General features: G+C 31.7%; 1 protein-coding gene and 3 long non-coding RNA genes across 6 annotated transcripts in view; 2 read left to right on the top strand and 2 right to left on the bottom strand.

The window, feature by feature from the left end:
• Positions 1-325: 325 nt before the first annotated feature.
• On the bottom strand, positions 326-3385 carry LOC148277434 (uncharacterized). The gene is made up of 4 exons (XR_015823475.1): positions 2578-3385; positions 2237-2480; positions 1531-1828; positions 326-1444 (listed from the first exon to the last, which is right to left on the bottom strand). It is a non-coding gene; the product is annotated as an uncharacterized LOC148277434 (long non-coding RNA).
• A 468-nt stretch (positions 3386-3853) lies between these two features.
• Positions 3854-6673, top strand: LOC148277433 (uncharacterized). Its single transcript, XR_015823473.1, has 4 exons — positions 3854-4093; positions 4220-4264; positions 4682-4735; positions 4839-6673. It is a non-coding gene; the product is annotated as an uncharacterized LOC148277433 (long non-coding RNA).
• Positions 6674-7004: 331 nt separating this feature from the next.
• On the bottom strand, positions 7005-7903 carry LOC148277432 (uncharacterized). Its single transcript, XR_015823474.1, has 2 exons — positions 7645-7903; positions 7005-7316 (listed from the first exon to the last, which is right to left on the bottom strand). It is a non-coding gene; the product is annotated as an uncharacterized LOC148277432 (long non-coding RNA).
• A 10199-nt stretch (positions 7904-18102) lies between these two features.
• roq (RING finger and CCCH-type zinc finger domain-containing protein roquin) overlaps positions 18103-19959 on the top strand; it is a 30925-nt gene continuing 29068 nt past the window's right edge. For all 3 annotated transcript variants that reach the window (XM_088232885.1, XM_088232884.1, XM_088232883.1), the window contains exons 1-2: positions 18103-18190; positions 18439-18604. In XM_088232885.1, coding sequence (XP_088089011.1) covers positions 18443-18604 — 162 coding nt within the window. In that variant the 5' untranslated portion in view covers positions 18103-18190; positions 18439-18442. The remainder of the gene's footprint in view (positions 18191-18438; positions 18605-19959) is intronic.

The raw sequence follows: 19959 nt of genomic DNA, 5'->3' as shown, positions 1-19959 counted from the left end.
AAATAAAGTGAAGTCCATATTTAAAAAAAATACTGTATGTTAGCTAAAAAAAGACATAACATATTTAATTTGCAATAATGATGTGAACAATAAAGGTCCATATTTAAAAGAAATACTGTATTTTAGCTATACAAATACATAACATATTCATTTTGCAACAATAAATAAATAAATAGATCAATAAGAATTGTTTATTTAAAAATATGTGATAAAAACCATCTGTATTTATATGCAAGAGTAAATAAATAACAGTTACTTAAATACAAATTAATGATTTTAAAATACAAATTAATGATTAATATTTTTTGCTTTTTACAACAGCCAATTTTTGTAAAACATTTAGATTCGAATCAAGTAAAATTACTTCTAAAATTACTTACATTCTAAATAGAATCATATTTTCCTGACAATATTTTATTTATTTCCTGTGTCTAATTGAATAGTTGTAATTTGAAAATCAGCTTTACAAATTTTACTTTTATTACATTTATAACCACTCAAAATTTAAATTTTCCTCTATTATATACTGCAAGTTTTTATGGATATTTGATTGAATAAGATTATTTGGATTATTTAAATACCCATTAATACTTTCAATCCACCTTGTAAATAAATTCAGAAGGCTATTATATGCTAATTTTAAATAATAACCAGTTCTCTCTCTCAACAATACATATTTGTGATGAATTGAAGCTTCTGACTGAGTAAGGGATTGTTTGCAGGCCTCACAAATATTGTCACTTAACAATCTACGACAAATCCAACCAGCAGAATATCCATGGGCTCCAACTTTACTTCTCTCCTGTTGAGAGCGTAAAATAGATACATCATGCACAGTAATGCTATTGCATTCTGCTATTAACAAACTAGATAATGACATCCTAGATTCATTATTGAGCTCAGGTTCTGAAAGTAATGTGGGACCATCACGAGAGAAACTTAAAAACTCTTTCAGGTTTAGTATCATGCGCCCTCTATCGTCTTCACAGTTAAGTGTCGGAGAGTGTGACGACAAAAAATTACTAATAAGTGCAGACTTAAAAGTGTTGACAAAGTCTCTGCATGTTGGATTCACATTCTTTCCATTGTACATTCTTATTGTACCAAAAAAGTTTTCCAATGGATCTTGGTTGAGACGTCGCAGAACTAGTTTTTTATTACCAGCCTGATGCAAGTCTGCCCAGAGCCCTTGAACACCTTTGATGGTCAAAATATAGTTTTTTAGAGATGGTACAATCGTCTCTCTTCCTGAATTCAAATTTCATTTTCTTCAATTTGTTAATAGCATCAATCCAAAATGCATGGTGTGTAGACTGCGGTGTAGTAATGTATCTCATTTTACCCTTGGAAAAGTTGGTAGCACCATTTGTACTGTCGGAGAGTTTGTCGAAGAATAAGACGACATCACTGGTGGCTAACAAACTTAATTTTTTGGGTGATGACTCTGAAATAGAAAAAAACAAGTATTTATTAAAGACTAAATATTTTTAATTCATATTTTGATCTCATCCGGCACATTTAGATACATACCAAATTCTGCAGCAAAACGAAGAGCAGCAACCGTCCTTTCATTCAACACTCAGTTGCTTACTTTCATTTTTCGGATTTTATCAGGTATAATGTGTGCATCGTGTATTGATTTCAATAACCTCACATCTCCAATCCTTGCGTCACCGTTCATACACAAAAATTAAATCATTACAACTTGAAATTTTAGCCTCAGTTGATGTATTTTTATTGAGAAAATTATTTTTTAACCCCTTTATCAAATGGGGGAGGTCATAAATTATAAAAACCTTATGACTACATATTTCAAAAAATGTTTCATCTGCAAACAAATTTCAATAAAACATTAAACATAATATAAAACTGAAGTAGTATTATTTAAAATATTTGTAAAGAAAATCTGAATGTAATTTTGCATTTATAAACTAAGGAAATAAAAATAATTCTATCTACCGTTTTAGAAATTAATTTGTAGAATTAATTTTAAATAAAAAACACTTTGTATTTATACACCACATACGAGTTTAATATTAGTTAGTACACAAGTCTTGGGTATTCAGAATTCATCACCCATCATTAGGTGTAAATACAAACCTTTGCAAGTTTATGTTAACATTTGATGATGGGTAATTTTGAATACCAGAACCTTGTTTTCTAACTAATATTAATTTCATGATTGACGTATAAATGCAAAGTTTTTTATTAATAAAATATTAAAAATAATTATTACCATAATCTTTCCCATTAATCAAATACATTCTTCGTGTTTCTTCTCTTAAATATTTAAGTGCTCCAACATTCGTTGCACCTTGGTCACATATACTGGCCTTAATAATAAAACCAGTGTCTGAAACAGCAGCGTACACTTCCCGAATACATTTAACTCAATGGCAGGAGTTGTCCCTTCACAGAAATAGTAAGCAATATCATAAAAAATCTCCCTTATCATAAAAACCAGGGCATGGTCCGCAAATCTGAAATAAGAAAAAAATATATATTCTCAAAATTATGACATTACAAATGGAACTAAATAATTTGTTTGCAATACTAAATTTTTTTTTAAAAACAAACCTGGCTTTTTCTCAATTCCAAAATCGAGAAGCCTTTGGAGTCCTTCATTTTTCACACCAAAAGATAGTTATGGTGACAGCGAAATTATTAAATATTAATTAATATTTTTAAAAAATGCTCGTGTTTGCATTTATTCCTGTTCGGAAACTCAATCCTCCAAGAAGTCTATATAAGGTTCGTCTTGAAGGCGATGCAAAAATTTTCTGCACGAGTATGTAACCCTTGGGAGAGTTTTTCAACAAAGCAAGGGACAAAATTAGCGCAGTTTTGTGGTATATAAAATTTTTATTTTTGCTTCCTTGGCTATATGTTCTTCAGTAAATAAAGCCGGTGCTGCTTCAGGAAGTAGCCTACAGTTTCCCTCAATGAACTTTGCCTGAAAATGTCTTTGACATACGCGAAATGCATAGCGAATTCTACTATGTGATGTGTCTAATTTTGGCAAAGCGATATAGTTTGACGATGTCCCCGGATACATGGCAAGAAAGCATACTACACTTTTTTGACATTGTTATAATTATCACAGGCGAGAAAAATAGAAGAGAAAAGGTGAGAAGACACACGCACGCCGTAGATTTAAGGTTAACACACGTTTTAAATTTAAACCATTTTTCACACGCGCTTTTTGCTTTTAATAGAAGAGAAAAGGTGAGAAGACTGACACAAACCGAAAAAATAACGAAAACAGGACACGCACGCCGTAGATTTAAGATTAACAAAGGTTTTAAATTTAAACCGTTTTTCACACATGCGCCATTTGCTTTTTCTAACTGTGTGACGTCATGATGCGACATCAGCGCTCGTACGTAGCAAGTGCGTAGCGCTTACTCGAAATAGCGATGCGATACTACCAATTCCATTACTACCAACACAAGGGGGGTAAAACTCCATGACTACCAACACAAGGGGGGTAAAACACTTCGCAATAGGGACTGTCACCCCAGTGCCCTCAGAGCGGCCGCAGACGGACGTGTTTTCTGTGCTCAAAATTTTAATGCCTTTTTCAAAACAAAATTTAGTTCGAAACATATTATTTTTGTGTTCCTTCTAACACAATTTAAACCAGGATCAAAACCAAGTTATTTTTTGAATGAATAGTTTGTTCGAATTTGATAAATCATTCAAAAATGTAATTTCACGTCATATTCAAATAACAATTAACGGCGTCATTTTACTCGTACACAAAAACGGTCAAATTGCACATTTATCTAGGACATACCAGCACTCGGTAGGTACTATGTACAAAGTGTACACTAAACAGCCATATAATTATTACAATGTCGCGAACGCAGCCAACTTCATTGTGATGGTTTGACGTTTTGCTTAGCCGGCCTCAGACTAATAATATTTTCTATCAATCAGAATTACTTTATTATAGAAATCAAAGACGAGTGATACTTTAATCCATAAATTTGGAATATTTAGTGACCGATTTTATCATAACAATGCCGAAAAAACCAACGAAAAAACCAAACGAAAACTAAATCAATCCCAATTTCCAAAGGAGAAATGCAATGTAAGTTGGATTTGATTAATTTATTAGTATTAAAATTTAGAATACAAAGGACAGACATTTGATTTACATAAATCATTGTATCACCATTACAAATAAATGTAACAGTTTATTATTTGCTTATTTTAGGATTCAAAAAAGCTCAAATTAACTAAGGCCTGTGGAGAATACACTGTAAGTTATTGTCTTATTTACTTAGATAAATAAAATTCCTACAACATTTTACAAAACAATACTAAATGTACAAATAAGTTTGAATTTGGTAATGTATCCCTAAATAAAACACGTTTATTGAATTTTTATTTTACTTTATTTGTTTAAAAAGACCAGAGTTTATATTGTGACGCATTCCGTCGTTTGAAAATGTCCTAACAAGACGAAACGCGTCACAGTATACGCTCTTATATATTTAAAAAAATAAAGTACAATAATTAATTAAGTAATAAAGTACAAAGAATTCTACCAATTGTCTGCATTCACAATAAAAAAGTACAAATAATAATTATTATAACCCTTATTTTCTAAATATTGACTATCAATAAGTAGGGTTATATTTGCCTTTTGGGTAATATGCAAATTGAAATGTTTTAGGGTGTTCCAGCGAAATATCTTTCAACTGATATTCTAGAAGATGACGGTTGTCAGGTTAGTATTCATATCGAAGTAGGAATATTTTAAGTATTTACATTAAAATAGCTAATGAAATCTAAATTGGATTATGATTATTAATTAATCTGTATTATTTCAGGCGCAACAGCTAGTTCCAGAACTGCTAGCACAGCCATTACACCCCTTTAAGTTGGAAGGCAGGAGAGTTGTGGACATCCAGGAATTTTTCACTAAAATCCAGGAAATATTTTCTCATTCTTCCATGTTTGATTGCAAAGGAACGAATATGGTGATTGTGGATGAAAAGTTGCATGGCTTTAATTCTATATTAAATTTAAAATGTAATATGTGTGGATTATGTTTTTCTGTAAATTGTTGCAAGGACAGATCGAATGAAATGAGTTTAAATGAATCGTTTGTGTCTGGAATATCGAGTATCGGTTCTGGATATAGTGGTTTGCAAGAGTTGACTGCTGCTGTTGGAATTCCTTGCATGAGTAAATGGAAGTATTTGAAGATCAATAAGAAAGTGTGTGAATGGTGGGATACTGCGAAACTTAAAGTTATGGAGGAGGCAACGAAAGAAGAGGGACAACTGGCTACTGCGAATGGTGAAATTGATGAGGTAAACCAATGATAACTGTTGTGGCTGACGGGTGTTGGTCTAAGAGATCATACAAAACCAACTACTCGTCTAACTCGGGCGCAGCTTCTATAGTAGGGTTTCGTACGGGGAAAGTTCTATATATGGGTGTTTATAATAAATACTGTGTGATTTGTGCTAGAGCAACTAATAAGAATATTGAGGCACCAAAACATGAATGTTTTAAAAATTACTCAGGATCTTCAAGTGGTATGGAATCGGCGATCATTCTGAAAGAAATTTGATAGAAAGAAGAACGGTTTTACAATCAGATAGCGGGGAATGGTTAGAAAAGTGTAGAAATTTACTCACTGCGTCATGGTTTGGTAAAGTTTGTAAAAGAAGAATAGGAATTAGTTGTTCAGGGTTAGTTAAAAGTATGCCATATAGTAAATCGCTAAGTAATATTTTTTCTATTAAATATGGTCAGGATTATGAACTGACCGCATTAAACCAATTAAGCCTTCAAGAAAATATCAAATTTCAGAAGTGTGGGCTGTTTATTGATAGTGAATATTGTTTTCTAGGCGCCACACCAGATAACATTAGTACGGATCATGGCGGTATCATTATAGAAATAAAATGTCCATCGTCTGCTTCTAATATGACTATGACTGTTGAAACCGCCATCGACAGTGGTAAAATTAAGTTTTGGAAAAGAAATAGAAACCATACCGAGTATTATGTAAATCAGAATCACGATTGGTATTACCAAGTTCAAGGACAGTTGCATATTACTAAAAAAAATATATGTCTTTTTGGAGTGTGGACCGGAGCCCAACATAAAATTAAAATCTTTTTATTTAAACTGTTTGCTTCCAGAGCTTGTTGACCCCCGAGTTACACGATCCATGCCTATCAGAGATCCACCAAATGTTCTCGAGGCTATCGAAAACAAAAAAGTTGCCCCCAATAAAGTCATAAATTGTTAAAAAAAGCTGTTTAACGAAAACATCCCATCAACCAGTAAAAGTTAAATTATACTCACCAGTTTCAGAAAAATATTTACCTAAATCAGCTTAGAAATTCCGCCCTCTTTCAACTATAATGGTTTTTTTTTTTTAAATTTATGTAGATGTTGCTTTTATTATTTTTTTAATTTCTGTTTCCAGATACACAACTTTGATTGAACCTGTCCCCCCTAAATCAAGACCATTGTAACATGAAATATATTCTTAGTTCTTTTTCACAATGTATTTTTCATAAAATAACTAGCGATCTATTGTTATCAAAAATATTGGGATTCTTTACTGGTTCTTCCCAATAATATATATTTTTGAACCATTTGCACCTTAGTATTTTTTCAATAAAAATGAAATTTTCCTCCACAATTTGTTTATTTTTACTTACAAGCGGTCCCACGATCAATTTCTGGCAGGGTTAAGTGAAATATTTTTTTTATGTGTTTTTACGTTGCAATATTTAATTCTCCTTGGACTGGCACGGGACTGCAGGATTGATCATCTTACCTTCATGTTATATATTATTAAATACGCTGTATTTTGTTTTCAAATGCAATGCCTTATGCACCAATAGGTGATAGGGATGATGATCTATCCAAAATTCTATTTACTTCGAAAAGGTTTAAAACACTTGTATATATTTTTAAAATATTTTACGTCACTCTCACATAGGTGTAAAAATAGAAATAAAACTATTATGTAAGTAATTTAGCATATTTATATTTTCTCAATGCATATTAAAATAATCGCTTACAGTATTTTGTCAATACAAGGTTTCCACTCTATGCACAAAACTCTTAAAATGCTTGAATTACCGTTTTAGTTTTTTTCATGTAAGATTATGTAGACATCCTTTTAGTATTTTCTGAGTGGAATACATGCTTTACTATATAGAACTTGATACACAACTCTTAGATAGGTGATTAAATGTGCTTTTATAGGTTTTTAGTGTAAAAGTTGGTAGGCACCCTTTTGACTTTATTCTTTTGCATTATTCTTTTGTCTGTTGCACCTGGAATGAAATGTATTTATAAATTTTACGTAGATTAAATGCAATGCTTACCTTAATTGATAGTTATCATGGTTTTGAACTTAAATAGTAACTAAGAAAATAAAATCAATTAAAATAATATACACAATACATTCTTAACCTATAAAAATATTTTTAGGTATTTGGCCGAGTCTTTTATCATTATATGTTGTTAATTTTTTAGAATTTATCTACCATATTTTTCCAATTTTATTACGAAATACATGATCAAGTGCAAATTCAAAAAACTTATCAGTTTAAAGGAAAAATATTATAAAATGTCATACTGTCAAAAAATGTTTTTACTTACGTAATTTGATGAGATCAAATAATTTTTCTCTTGAAAACAATATTATGAAGTGCATTATTTTTTTGGCATTCACTTTAGTGACATGGTGCATTTTCATTAAAACATAACAGTGTTATCTGTCAACTTCGAAAATACAAATATCCATAATTACCCAGAAGCCAGAAATCAACATATGTCACAGATTATCCGATAGTTGTACAATTCTACATTATCTCTGCAGTACGCTAGTCAGGAGTGCTATTTATAGATTTTACCTATTAAATAATCACGCAAAAACTCTATCTATCTCTGTCTTTCTCATTTTGTCAAACAAAGTATGAAGAGTACGTAAAAATTGACGAACATACAATGTAACAGGATATTTTTTTTGATTGCTTTGTCTTGAAGTGGTATATTTTACGCATTCGGCGGCAAACCGTACGATTCAACTTACCGACTACAGCCTTAAATAGCACCCTTTTTTTTTCTTGATAAAGAGTTCTATAACATGCCGTGTCTTTCTCAATCACCCTATGTACTTAGGATACATGTTCTCCATTGGAATCACATTCTTCCACGATAGTAAAAAAATTGTCAAGATGGATGAAGACTTCATTCATATTTTTGATTGTTAAAGTCTTGATGATTTTATCAGCTTCTTCTTCCTCACTTTCAATTGCATTTTATTTTTCAGTTATTGCTGAATTATGTATCCATTTGACAGAGGTACTGAGTGAAATTCCATCAACTCATTAACATCTTCACTGTTGAGATCCAAGTTCAGTTAATTCTTAGGCTAACTATTTCATCTGTGATAGTTTCTAGTTTCTTCAGAATTTAAAAAATCACATTTCATTTGTGGGCATAATTGATTCCAGGAACCTTTCATTGTTGACTTTTGTTTCACCACACGAGTCTCCAATATTGCTTATTGGATTCTCGAATCTAGCTATTACTATTTGACTGCGGGAGTAACTGCATAAAGACAAAAAAAAATTGCATTATCTATGAAAATCTGTAAAAAACATAATTTTTTTAAATGTTCAAAAGTAGAATGTATGATAGTCGAGGGCGGCCTGTAAATGTATTTTAATTATCCAATTTAGGTTCTTGTTTTACTATAGCATGTCTGATATATATATAAAAAAATTATATAAGCGTTATGTTACAATTTCACTGAATTTTAAAAAAAAAATTATTTTCACATAAATGGCATAAATTACCCTTAATATAAAATATTATTACATATAAATACAGAGTAAAAATGATAAAATTGCATGACCATACGAACAGTCAATGAATGAATCGATTACTTTATAAAGTTATAATAATATTAGGCCTGTTAAAATTCTTCTATTGGAAAGTTGAAAGATTTTCCAAAGATAACAATTGATTATAATGAAATAAATCTGCTGTAATTTAGTTCAAAATTAATATATTTTAGAAATTTCTTATGGATGCACTCATGCGAATCAGAATGTACACTATAATGGGGCGATTTGACTGCAGAAATATATTCTAGATGACTTCTAACCAGAATAAAGTGACTTTATTGGTGTGATATTTTTTAATTTACAGATAAATCCCAACATACTTAGCGCCTCATTTGAGATCTTGTCAATAGGTTTGATAAATGTAAGTTTATCATCAAAAAATATGCCAAGATCCCTAATAAAATCAACTCTTTCAATTGTTGCATGGTTCAAAAATAGTAAAAAATTACTGCTAATAGTTCTTAGTTTACCAACATCACAACAGTTTGTTATTAATTATTACATTAAGGTGCGAAGCCAAATCCACCATAGGCTCAGTTGCCACAAGGAACAAGACACTTGCTTACAAGAGAGAGGAGAACAATATGCTCGTGTTCATTTATAAATGTGTATATTCCTGTCTCTTTAACCTAAGTGACGGAGCGCCAGATTCCATTAAATTCGGCGCAAACTGTCTGCCAATTATTTTTAAATATATTGAAAGCCTTTTATAGAAGTCAAATAATTTAAAGTAATTGAATCTTGTTCAAGGCCTGTTATAATATTATACTTTACTTTTTAAATATCTGTCTCATTTCTCTTGCGTAACTCTTATATTATTCCACCTGCGCTTGATTTGTTTTTCAATATCTACATATTTAAAATCATCAATTTATGGTGGTGAGTATGGCACTGCTTAAGTACAGGCCAGATGAAGAGTCTTACGCTTTAAGTGTTGGTCCATGGAGTGTGAAATATTCACACTATTGAAGTATTTTATTTAAACACCCTTTAAAATAATATTCTGTGTCCATTATTGGAAATCAAACCCGAGACCTCTTGCATGGCAGGGAAATGCGCTAACCACTAGACTACGAGATATTTAAACATTACTCATTTATGATTTCTTTTTTTGCATCATAAGAGACCAGGAGACCCAGTAATAATGTTGAATTTCAGCGCAGATCACCCAGGCTTGAGAAAATTCATATTTTTATTTACTTTTGTTTTCACCAGGAATCGAACCCAGAACCTTCCGTGTATTTATCATACAGTAACTTCAGCATACTGTAACTGTAAATATTTGTTGATATACAAATGTCATATTAACTAAAGAAAACAATAATAATAAAATGTTTATTTACTTTACTTAATATTCACACTTTTTTACAGTTTTTTTTTGTTTTGTAATTACTATTATAGTAAATAAAAAATCAGCTGCACTTTCTAAATTGTAATTGGGTTTTTGTGTCAGAAAACATTTCATGTTATCGTTTGTCGTAAAATGACCGACTTAATATATATTAACCTACATAATATAAGTTTTGTACATATTTTGTTTTTACTAACTGTTTTACATACTGTAATAATCATGTTAATATTTTTTGACATGATCAAATACCATGTTATATATTATTATACAGAATTGAAGACAAAAAGTGAGGCTATAATTGATAAATATTTGGAGACAAATTCTGTATTTTGACTTCTTAGGATTATACAAAAACTAGTGAATATTGTTGTACTTCATTATAAAATCAACCACCCGTAGCAAATTATGCGAAGCGACAAATATTTACTATAAATATACAACATGTGCTCCTTGTAATGAACTTAGCTCTAGGGCCCGGATGCAGAGTATACTCTGGCAAAAATTACTTGGTTAGCACCATGTGAAGTAACTACTGAAGGAGAACAAACGCCTAACAAGAATTAATCTCTCTGAAACTTCTAGGTGTAGATTCTGCAGTGTAGATGATAAAATACCTCTACACGTGTTATGTAAATGTGAGCTTTATATCACAAAAGAAGCCGCATCCTCGGTGGACCATTCGAAAACCTGAGGATTGAGAACACTCTCTTCCTATCCAATAGCCCATTTCTTTCAATTATTTAGTTGAGGCATTCATAACAAAAAGGAAATCACATTAACTTCAAAATTTAATATTGGAAATAAATTCACAAAAATTGAGATACAGTGGGTCTCTTAAAATTTTCAGGCAGTCACACATTGTTAAATTTTATAATCTATTTAAGATAATGAATAAATGATGAAATTAAAATTTTTATCATTGGCCTCAATTCTTTGGCTAGAAAAAATATTCATTTCAGTGAATTGATTAATTTTATTAGCATGAAACTGAACATCTTACTACTTTATGATTGCTAAATAGATAGCGCTGTTAATTTGATTTAAATTGCAATGCCTTGTGAACCATTGTATGTAAAAAAGGCAAAGGAGAATATTTTTTTATTTATTTATATAAAGGTACATATTACAAACTAATACTTACATATTCCTGACTCCATGAGGCCTACATAATGGAAAGTGGAAGCATACATATTATTCAAGAATACGAAAATAACAATTATTACATTAACATAAATTCTAATCTTTAAGACTACAGGTGTCCAAAGAAGCCACAATACCCAACTAGAGAGATGGGATTGGCAGCATAAATATATTTTTTAATGTCGTGAACATACATACAAGGTGGTGCAAAAGTCCTCACTCGATTTCATAAGGCAGTAACAATGTAAATTAAAAATATTGGTTCCGTTTGTTGAATTTGTTCATTTATATGTTTAGATTTTGTTCCATTCATACCAGATATTCCAGAAATTATGCATATTTGGGCCCATTTTACAGCATTTTCTATGACTTTAAAACTTTTGGCCATTAATTCCCCACTTTTAATCTAATGTTCTCCTTTGGACCACCAAGATCTGTGGCTTGTTCATATAGAGTCGTGACTTAAAAAAAAAACAAAGAAGTCAGGGCTTCGATAGGAAATTTTAAAAAGTTATTTTTAATTGTTTATAAAATAAAATCGAATTTTCTGTGAAAATGTGGATATTGTTGTAACTTTTTTTATCAGAAACTTGTTCAATAATTACATGTTACCAATGTAGATACTTAAAATGTTTATACAAATATTAAAATTATCGTATAAAAAAAATCTAGTTTCTTTTTCCACATCTGCTGCTAAATGGAGCATGTCAACATCATCAAACGCCGCCAGGAGACTATGGCTAGCCAGTACTCTCGCCTCCTCCAAAGTCCCTTAGTTTTGATAGGTAAACCCAAAAGATCGTCATCAACGGCTGTTAATGAAAAGGCGGACTGTAAATGAAAAACGAATTTCATTCAGTTTTGTGATTTCGAAATATTTGAGAAAGGATAGGAACATGGAATGGATACCTACCTTTAATATGGTCTGAATGTTCTTAAATTTCTGGCACTGGATGACAAAATGAACTATAAAATGTAACAATGTTTTTAACGACGCGCGACAAATCCAACCACTTTTTATCCGATTTTATGTGAAGTTAAAAATGTTGTATTGTTTTTTGTTCTAAATCCGAATCTTCTAATTTTGAACTCCTTCTATCTTGATGTTAGGTAAGTACCATAAGGATGGGTCAAAGGAAGGATGGGAACGAAAGGTAATCGGCCAGGAATAGTATCGATAAATGCTGTTATTTACTCAACAACGGCCTTCCAGGACGGCAAGAGCCCGCAGGTGTAAAGAAGAGGCAACTCAGGTTTAGGTTGTCCCGAGGCATGCACAGCACATGTACAAGCCTAGTCCACCGCTGCATCCTCAAGATGCTCGTCATAGAAGGTTACTGCGTCTGTTTTCGCACTTCAATGTTAGTTATGAAATCAAACCACCTTATGCCTAGTATTCTCCTCAAGCACTTACTATCAAAACTCAGAAGTTTGGTGTTTTGAGCTTTGGTAAGTTGCCAAGATTCGTACCCATATAGGAGTACTGGCATTGTTCAAGAGTTGAATAATTGGCATTTCATTTTGACCGAGTATAGACTAGAGTTTCAGACAAGACATATCGCGTTAAAAGTTGCTCCAGCAATCCCTAGGCGGGATGCGAGCTCTCTCTGCCCATTATTTTAAAGAGGCTGATCAGGGTCAGAACAAGATTTGATAATCTGAGTATTTTTGGTATTAATATTAGCTGAAAACTGATTTTACTTTTTGTATATAACTATTGAAGATAACTCCCGTCGTAATGTGGGCCCCGCAGTGCAATTCTTAACGCTTTCAAGGGGTTACTAGAGGTAATTTGCGTACTAATAGAGAGCTTTCAGAATTGCACTGCTGGAGCAGTCAAATCTGGTTATCTTGTGGGCCCGTGCAAATCACCTAAAAGCATGAACATATTACAACAGAGATGAAGAACATTTTAGAGAAGGTAATATAGAAGTCTAGGCATCTACAGGGCTTATGAACTGTCATTGGCTGGTTTATGTGGCCACTTTACTCACTGTGTAACATTCACCATTCTGCCCATATTTGAACATCTATATTCCTTCAATTCTTTCATCTGTTGATGTTTGTGAAGTTAAAGAGCGAATGTTACAGTGTGTAAAGTGGTCACCTAAATCAGCCAATGACAGGTCATAAGCCTTGTAGATGCCTAGACTTCTATATTACCTTCTCTAAACTGTTCTTCATCTATGTTGTAATATGTTAATGTTAACAGCTCCCCAGGGAGTTGAATCCAGTCCTTGTCTACAAAAATTTGGACAAACTCAAAATATTGTTGCCTAAAAGCAGTCGGAAAATGTCCGCTTCAGAATGCCCAATGCCACTCGTGCTGTAGGTGCCTGCGGTAACACCGTCCTGCTGGAGCCACATGTTCTCCAAGCCTAATTCGTCAATTTGCAGCAGCAAGAGTCGTTGATCATTATTCTATAGTGCTCACCAACCAACAACGCTGTCCTTGAAAAGATATTTCAAGCTACAAAATTCTGCCAAAAAACATTTAGATCACTGACTTCCTGATTACAATGGAAAGTTAACAGAGTTATATTCGACTGTCTAAAGAAAAACCGATATTTGTGTACGAAAATGAGTATATTTGCATGAATTAATTGAACATGTTTAGAAGAAAAAATTGTATGCATATTCTGCCTTTCATACAGAAAACTTGAAGATAAATGAATCAGGACCCTGATTTTAACATTAGTAGCAACAAATTCTGTCGGCATCGATAACATGTTTATTGGAAATTACTCAAAAGTTAAATTAAAAACGAAGAGAAAAACATTGCCTATTTCATTTTCAAAATATAAGTTATCAAAAATTAATATTATTTAATATATTTTTTCCATGTGTTTTTCGCTTAATTTTTTAATTTACGAGTGATTTTAGTAATTGGTTTTGTAATTATTGTTGATTCGATGGGGGTAATATATGATTCCTTATTCCTTCATGAAGTTTGATTTAAAATGAACAATTTACGCAGCGTCTCCAGAAAAATAATACATTATCATAGTACGTGACTATTCTTAATTCTATGTAGTACGTATTTGAGTTGTTTATCGGTGTCTGGTGTAAATGATTTATTTTGTATTAATGAATTAAGATTCAGGAATTCTGACAAATAAAGTAATCCGCTTCAGTAGTCGTTTTATATATGATTTTTTTAGGTTATGTTTTTAAGGTTCATTGACAGATAATAATAAATAAGTCATAAAAGTAGGTAATGTGTCAGCCAATAGACAAAACAGTGTAACTACATTTTTATTAATTTTAAGTGGTTATTTTATTTTTACTAATCCGTTTTTAATATAGTAGAACTCCGTTTATCTGAACTTCAGTCATCCGTATTGCGAAATATCCGGATCGATTTCAGGAAATAATAATTAAAAAAGGGCCCCCGGCGAAGTAATTAACATTGCTGGACATATTTATTTAAGTTTTTAATGTGATTCCCATCCGCTGTTTTATTTTAAAAACAATAAAAATGTGAACTTAGTGTAAATTTTGCGGTTTCTTTCAGAACGGTACCTTCATTTAATGGTTAATCCAACTATCCGGATTTTTGCATATCCATATAACGTCTGGAAGTCATTAATCTGCAAAATTGGAGTTTTACTGTACATTTAAGCGTAGGTATATTATAATTTAAAATTTATTACCTATCCACTCAATGTCGATGAATAGTATGCATGCAATCCAGAAATATCTACCCGTCACATTGTAATTCCATGTCCAGGCGTATAAAAAATACGGTTCTATGTTGAGAAATAGAACCAGATCCCTAGACGAGTGTTGTCAGCTAAAAAAGATAGAATTGTTTGTTGATTCAATGCTCACCGCCAACAGGATTCGTGTTTTACATTTGTATTTTATTTACACAGAACTACTATATTGTTGGCTATAATAGTTGTATTTTTGTTCGCCAGTTAATCAGAAAGTACCATCAGGTGAGTTTCCAATGAGAGCCAAATAAATAGGGGTAAAATTTAAACTCCAGGCAAAACAAGAAAAGGTCGCTCTACAAAAACTTTTGGTAGTTTTGACATCAGTGCTATTTGCTCCGAAGGTGCATTTTTTATAAAGTTTGAAAAGAAGTTTCCACACTGAGAAGTGTTGTACTTAAAGAAGACATAGTATAAGACATTGACGGTAGTCACGAATATTAAAGGGAAATCTAAATGTCGATTGGTTTTGCGTAAAAAAATGCATCACATACCGTGAAATTATTGTAGAAAAATATATATTGTAGCGAACGGAGAAGCGTACTTAAATGTTTTATGAAAATTAGAATTGTTACTTACGGGGGTGGCCTTTTCCATGCCGAGGCACATAAAATAGGTATTTAGTTACCTAATTTATTAGTTTTAAGCATTTTTTGAATATTCATTGTTTCGTTAAATATGGAAATACCTTGGATGAAAAAATTGATGACCTCATCATTCAAGTAAGTAATTGTAACAGCAGCACCTGTGACGCAGAAGAAGAAGCAGGGGTGGTATTCCGAATTTTTTCTATCCCCTAGAGAGTGGTTAATTTGGGGATTTTTTTATGCAACTGCACTTTGCTTCATTTAATAGCCACACTGATGATTAAACGTCTAATGATGTATAAAACTGTTTATAAAACGAATGTGGTTTGGTCAATTCAACTTAATTAAATGTTTTGGGTAATGCTTAAGGCCGCAATAATGTTTTAAATGAAAATAATTATGTTTGATTTCGCGTCTTTATATATATGACTTTTAATCACCATCATCATTACCTTTCAGCACCTAACGGTGCATAGGGCACTGCATTGGTACACCAATTGCAGCGTATCTTGATCAATTTTGTTACATGAAGGTAATGTGATCAGTCTTACGCTTCAGGTACCAGTCCAGGGACTATGAAATATTCTAGTGTGAAAACACCCATTAAAAAAATATTTCATATCAACCATGTCGGGAATCGAACCCAACACATCTTGTATGGTAGGCAAACGCGCTGACCATTACACCACGAGGCCGACATTCCAAATAAATCACTCCCTAAGGGGTAGAGAAGATTCATAATACCGGCCCTGAACTCGAATTTTACATTTTAATTAAGAATATTCAATTATAAGATTTCAATATGTACTACAGTGATATTAAATAAATGTAAGCAATTTCTAAACTGCGATTTTTATTTTACTATGTTCATATTCTTTACTGTCTAAACTCTAAACACAAGATTGAAAAGGTATATGCAATTATAATTTTGAGATCAGTAGATATCTATATTGCAATGAAAAAAAAAAGTTTTTTCTCTGATGTTTTTTGGATTTAGAAAAAAAAAAATAGGTTACAGTGTTTTTCGATTCCACCATGTTTTATATTTTTAATATTGCGATTTAAACAACTCGCGATCTGATTTGTTTTTTTTAAAAATATATTTTAACAAGCCTACTCGTTTTTTATTGGTTGTAGTTTTAGAGTAATAACACGCCTATGGCTAATATATATATGGGTCGCCCATACTGGGAAAACCCATTCTATGATTATTAACCACGAAGTAAGCTACATATTACAGCAATACAACGGGCCGTAGGACTCAGGTCAAGAATCGCAAGCGCAAATTGGAACCGTCCGTTGCACTTTGTTGTTAAACTAAAAATTAAACAAAAATTTGGGACGCTTTTGTTCTATGCAATTGAGCTTAAGGGCTTCTCTAGAAAAATATTACTCTGAGGTTGTAGTGTTTTATTTCAGTTCTGTTAATTTAAATGTTACTATAATGAGCTCCTAACATTATTTTATATTTACTATCAGGAATTGTAAGAAAAAAAAAAGAATTTTCAAAACTTCTATTAATCAATTCTTCCTCTACCGGCGATGCATAGGGTAATGCGTTGATACTCCAGTTTTATCGTAATCGGATCATTTTTGTTTGTCGTAAATAAAGTGCTCAGTCTTGCACTAAAGGTGCCCCTTGAGAGAAAATGAGATATTGTTGGGTAAAAAAAAATATTTCACATTGACCTTGCTAGCAACTGAGCCCGGAACCTAGCGATGCCAACCTTTACACTAAGAGGCATGCTTATTTTTATACGATTTGTATTTGTTTGGATTTTTACTGGAGAGTAGCCAGTTTGTGATTATATTTCACACACAGAACTATATTCTTCATCCACCCGGTCACAGAAATTTCAAACGTAAAGTGTGTGAAAAATTCTGTAAGATTTATTATTTTTCTTTTAATGTTATTAAACTTTTTTTTATTGAGAAGTAGTTTTTTTGGTGCTTAATGAATCTATTGAAATTATTAGAAGTCGTAAAAAGCTCAGAATTCATTTATCTGGTAATGAGTAAGACAAAGTTGACTACATTATTATTTATTATATACCTAAGTCTCATAAACTCATCGCAAAGTTGGACTAAAAATAAAATTATATGTTTTATTATGACAAAAAACAAAAGTGCATTCTTTTGATCCTAAAAATAATAATTTTATAGAAGTTTCAACTGCATTTAATCAGTGTGCACTCTTCATAATAGTTTAATTTATAAGGGGGTACATTATATACAATAACTAATCAAACTTACTGGAGAAGTGGTGAATAAAATTTTGTTCAAAACAATAATTTTTTCTCAGTACCTACCTATCTAACCACGATTCAACCGGAAACAATCTTTTTCGAGAAAAATCTAAGCAGTGTTCATTCAATTTGTTCTTGTTCCTCTTGTTTTCTTCTAAAAGTGGCATAATCTATGGGTTCGTCTTTCGGAGGGCTTGTGTGTCTGTAGATAGTGTTGTTGTTGTGATGATTATTAGTAGTGTTTTTATACAAGGTAATTTGTGACTTCGATGGTACCGTTCACGTATATTATTGATAAATTAGTTTTTGGTTATTTTTTGTTAATGTCTTCTCATTACGCTGTGTAATATTAAATATTATTCTGCGCATAGCTGTCTAGGTGGCAGATAGAACGTCATTTGCCAAGATGATACATATAGCCTTTGTAAATGTATTTTAACTATTTAGCTGTAACATTACGAGTGATTTCATTTAAAGTAAATTCAAACTTTTTGCAAACAGGATAATGCCAATCCAGGCTCCACAATGGACCGATTTTCTCACTTGTCCTATTTGTTGTCGAGAATTCGGGTCTGCTCCCCGAAGTCCAATAAGTTTAGGATGTGGACACACGGTATGCAAACTTTGCTTGGCTCATCTTCATCGGAAACAATGCCCATTCGATCAGGTGAATATATATTTATAATACTGTGACCTTTGTACTCCCGCAAAACATATTTTCATTCAGTCACCGTACTTAATGCGAGTAAAATGAACCCATCGTGTTTATTAACTGCCCACATTTTATTGTCTTTGTTGGATCTTGCTCTTCAGTATGATAAATTTCTAGGGTTTTCTAATTGTCGATATAAATATGGCCCGATTGTATTTCCCCCCTTATATCAGTTAGTAATTCATATTCCTGTAACCTGTTGAATCTCACATGAAATCACGAAAACGATATATCTTTATTATTGATTTCAATAATTATATTAAAATATGTATTTATAAAACAGAGGTATTCTTTAATTGCTGTCAAAATAATTAGTATTCACTACACCGAACTGTATGCAAATCTTTTAATTTTATAGTAGGTATAGTATTTCCTAAACCTTGGTTCGTATAATTGTAATTATCTAATCATCTACTTCATTATATTTGCCATTTTAAGACTATCTCGAGAAGAATTTTCTAGATCTACAACTTGATGAACAAAGAAGCTACTTATTTATATTCGAGTAGTTTATAATAAAATATGATATCGGAATTGGTTGGTTTAAATACAGTATGTGAATATGAAAGATGTCAACATAAATGGTTTAAAGAGAATCTAAAACGATGCATTTTTATAACTTTGTGCTGATGATAAGCTGCATTATACTTTCTTGCCAGTTGAAATAATACAATGGCTGTAACTCAAATCAATTCTTTTGTGACTCATCTCTCATCCATTTGCGCACAAAACTGCATATCCACCAATGGTTATTTACGCTGATTTGATGATAAACAATCATCTTTAGCGTAGTGGCTGACTGATGTTTTAGTTTCGGCCAATTTCGGCCGCGCTTTCGGAAATTTCGACTCAGTCAAAACCTGCAATCAGGATGAGTCTGATCCACATTATTAGCATCCGCATCCGTCGGACAGTAATTTTTGTCGGATTTTTAATCTTTTTTTACAAGCAGACTTTTGAAAAGTTAATTCTAATAATAATTAAAAGGTTATGTATAAAAAAAAAATATTAGCACAATTAGAGATCTTAAATTGTTGTCCATTCAAATAATTATTTATTGTATTCTATTATAAAAAACAAAAACTAGACTGATTTTGCGATTTGTTGTTGTGTTAGTAGTTCTAAGATCTTTCTTATTTATCTTTTGTAATTTCTTAATATTTACATGTAAGTTATATGTATTACATAAAAACGAACCAAAAGCGCTAAAAATAAACAAGTTTATTCATTGGATTTATGCCTTTTATATCATTGTGTATTTTATTTAACACTTATTTTATGAATTTCCAAGTTATAACATTAAATATGCC

This window comes from Micrasema longulum, unplaced genomic scaffold (assembly GCF_059751315.1).
Source record: "Micrasema longulum isolate JH-2025_06_02 unplaced genomic scaffold, ASM5975131v1 h1tg001033l, whole genome shotgun sequence".
In the NCBI taxonomy this organism is placed as follows: Eukaryota; Metazoa; Arthropoda; class Insecta; order Trichoptera; family Brachycentridae; genus Micrasema; species Micrasema longulum.
This window is presented reverse-complemented; position numbering and strand designations above follow the sequence as displayed.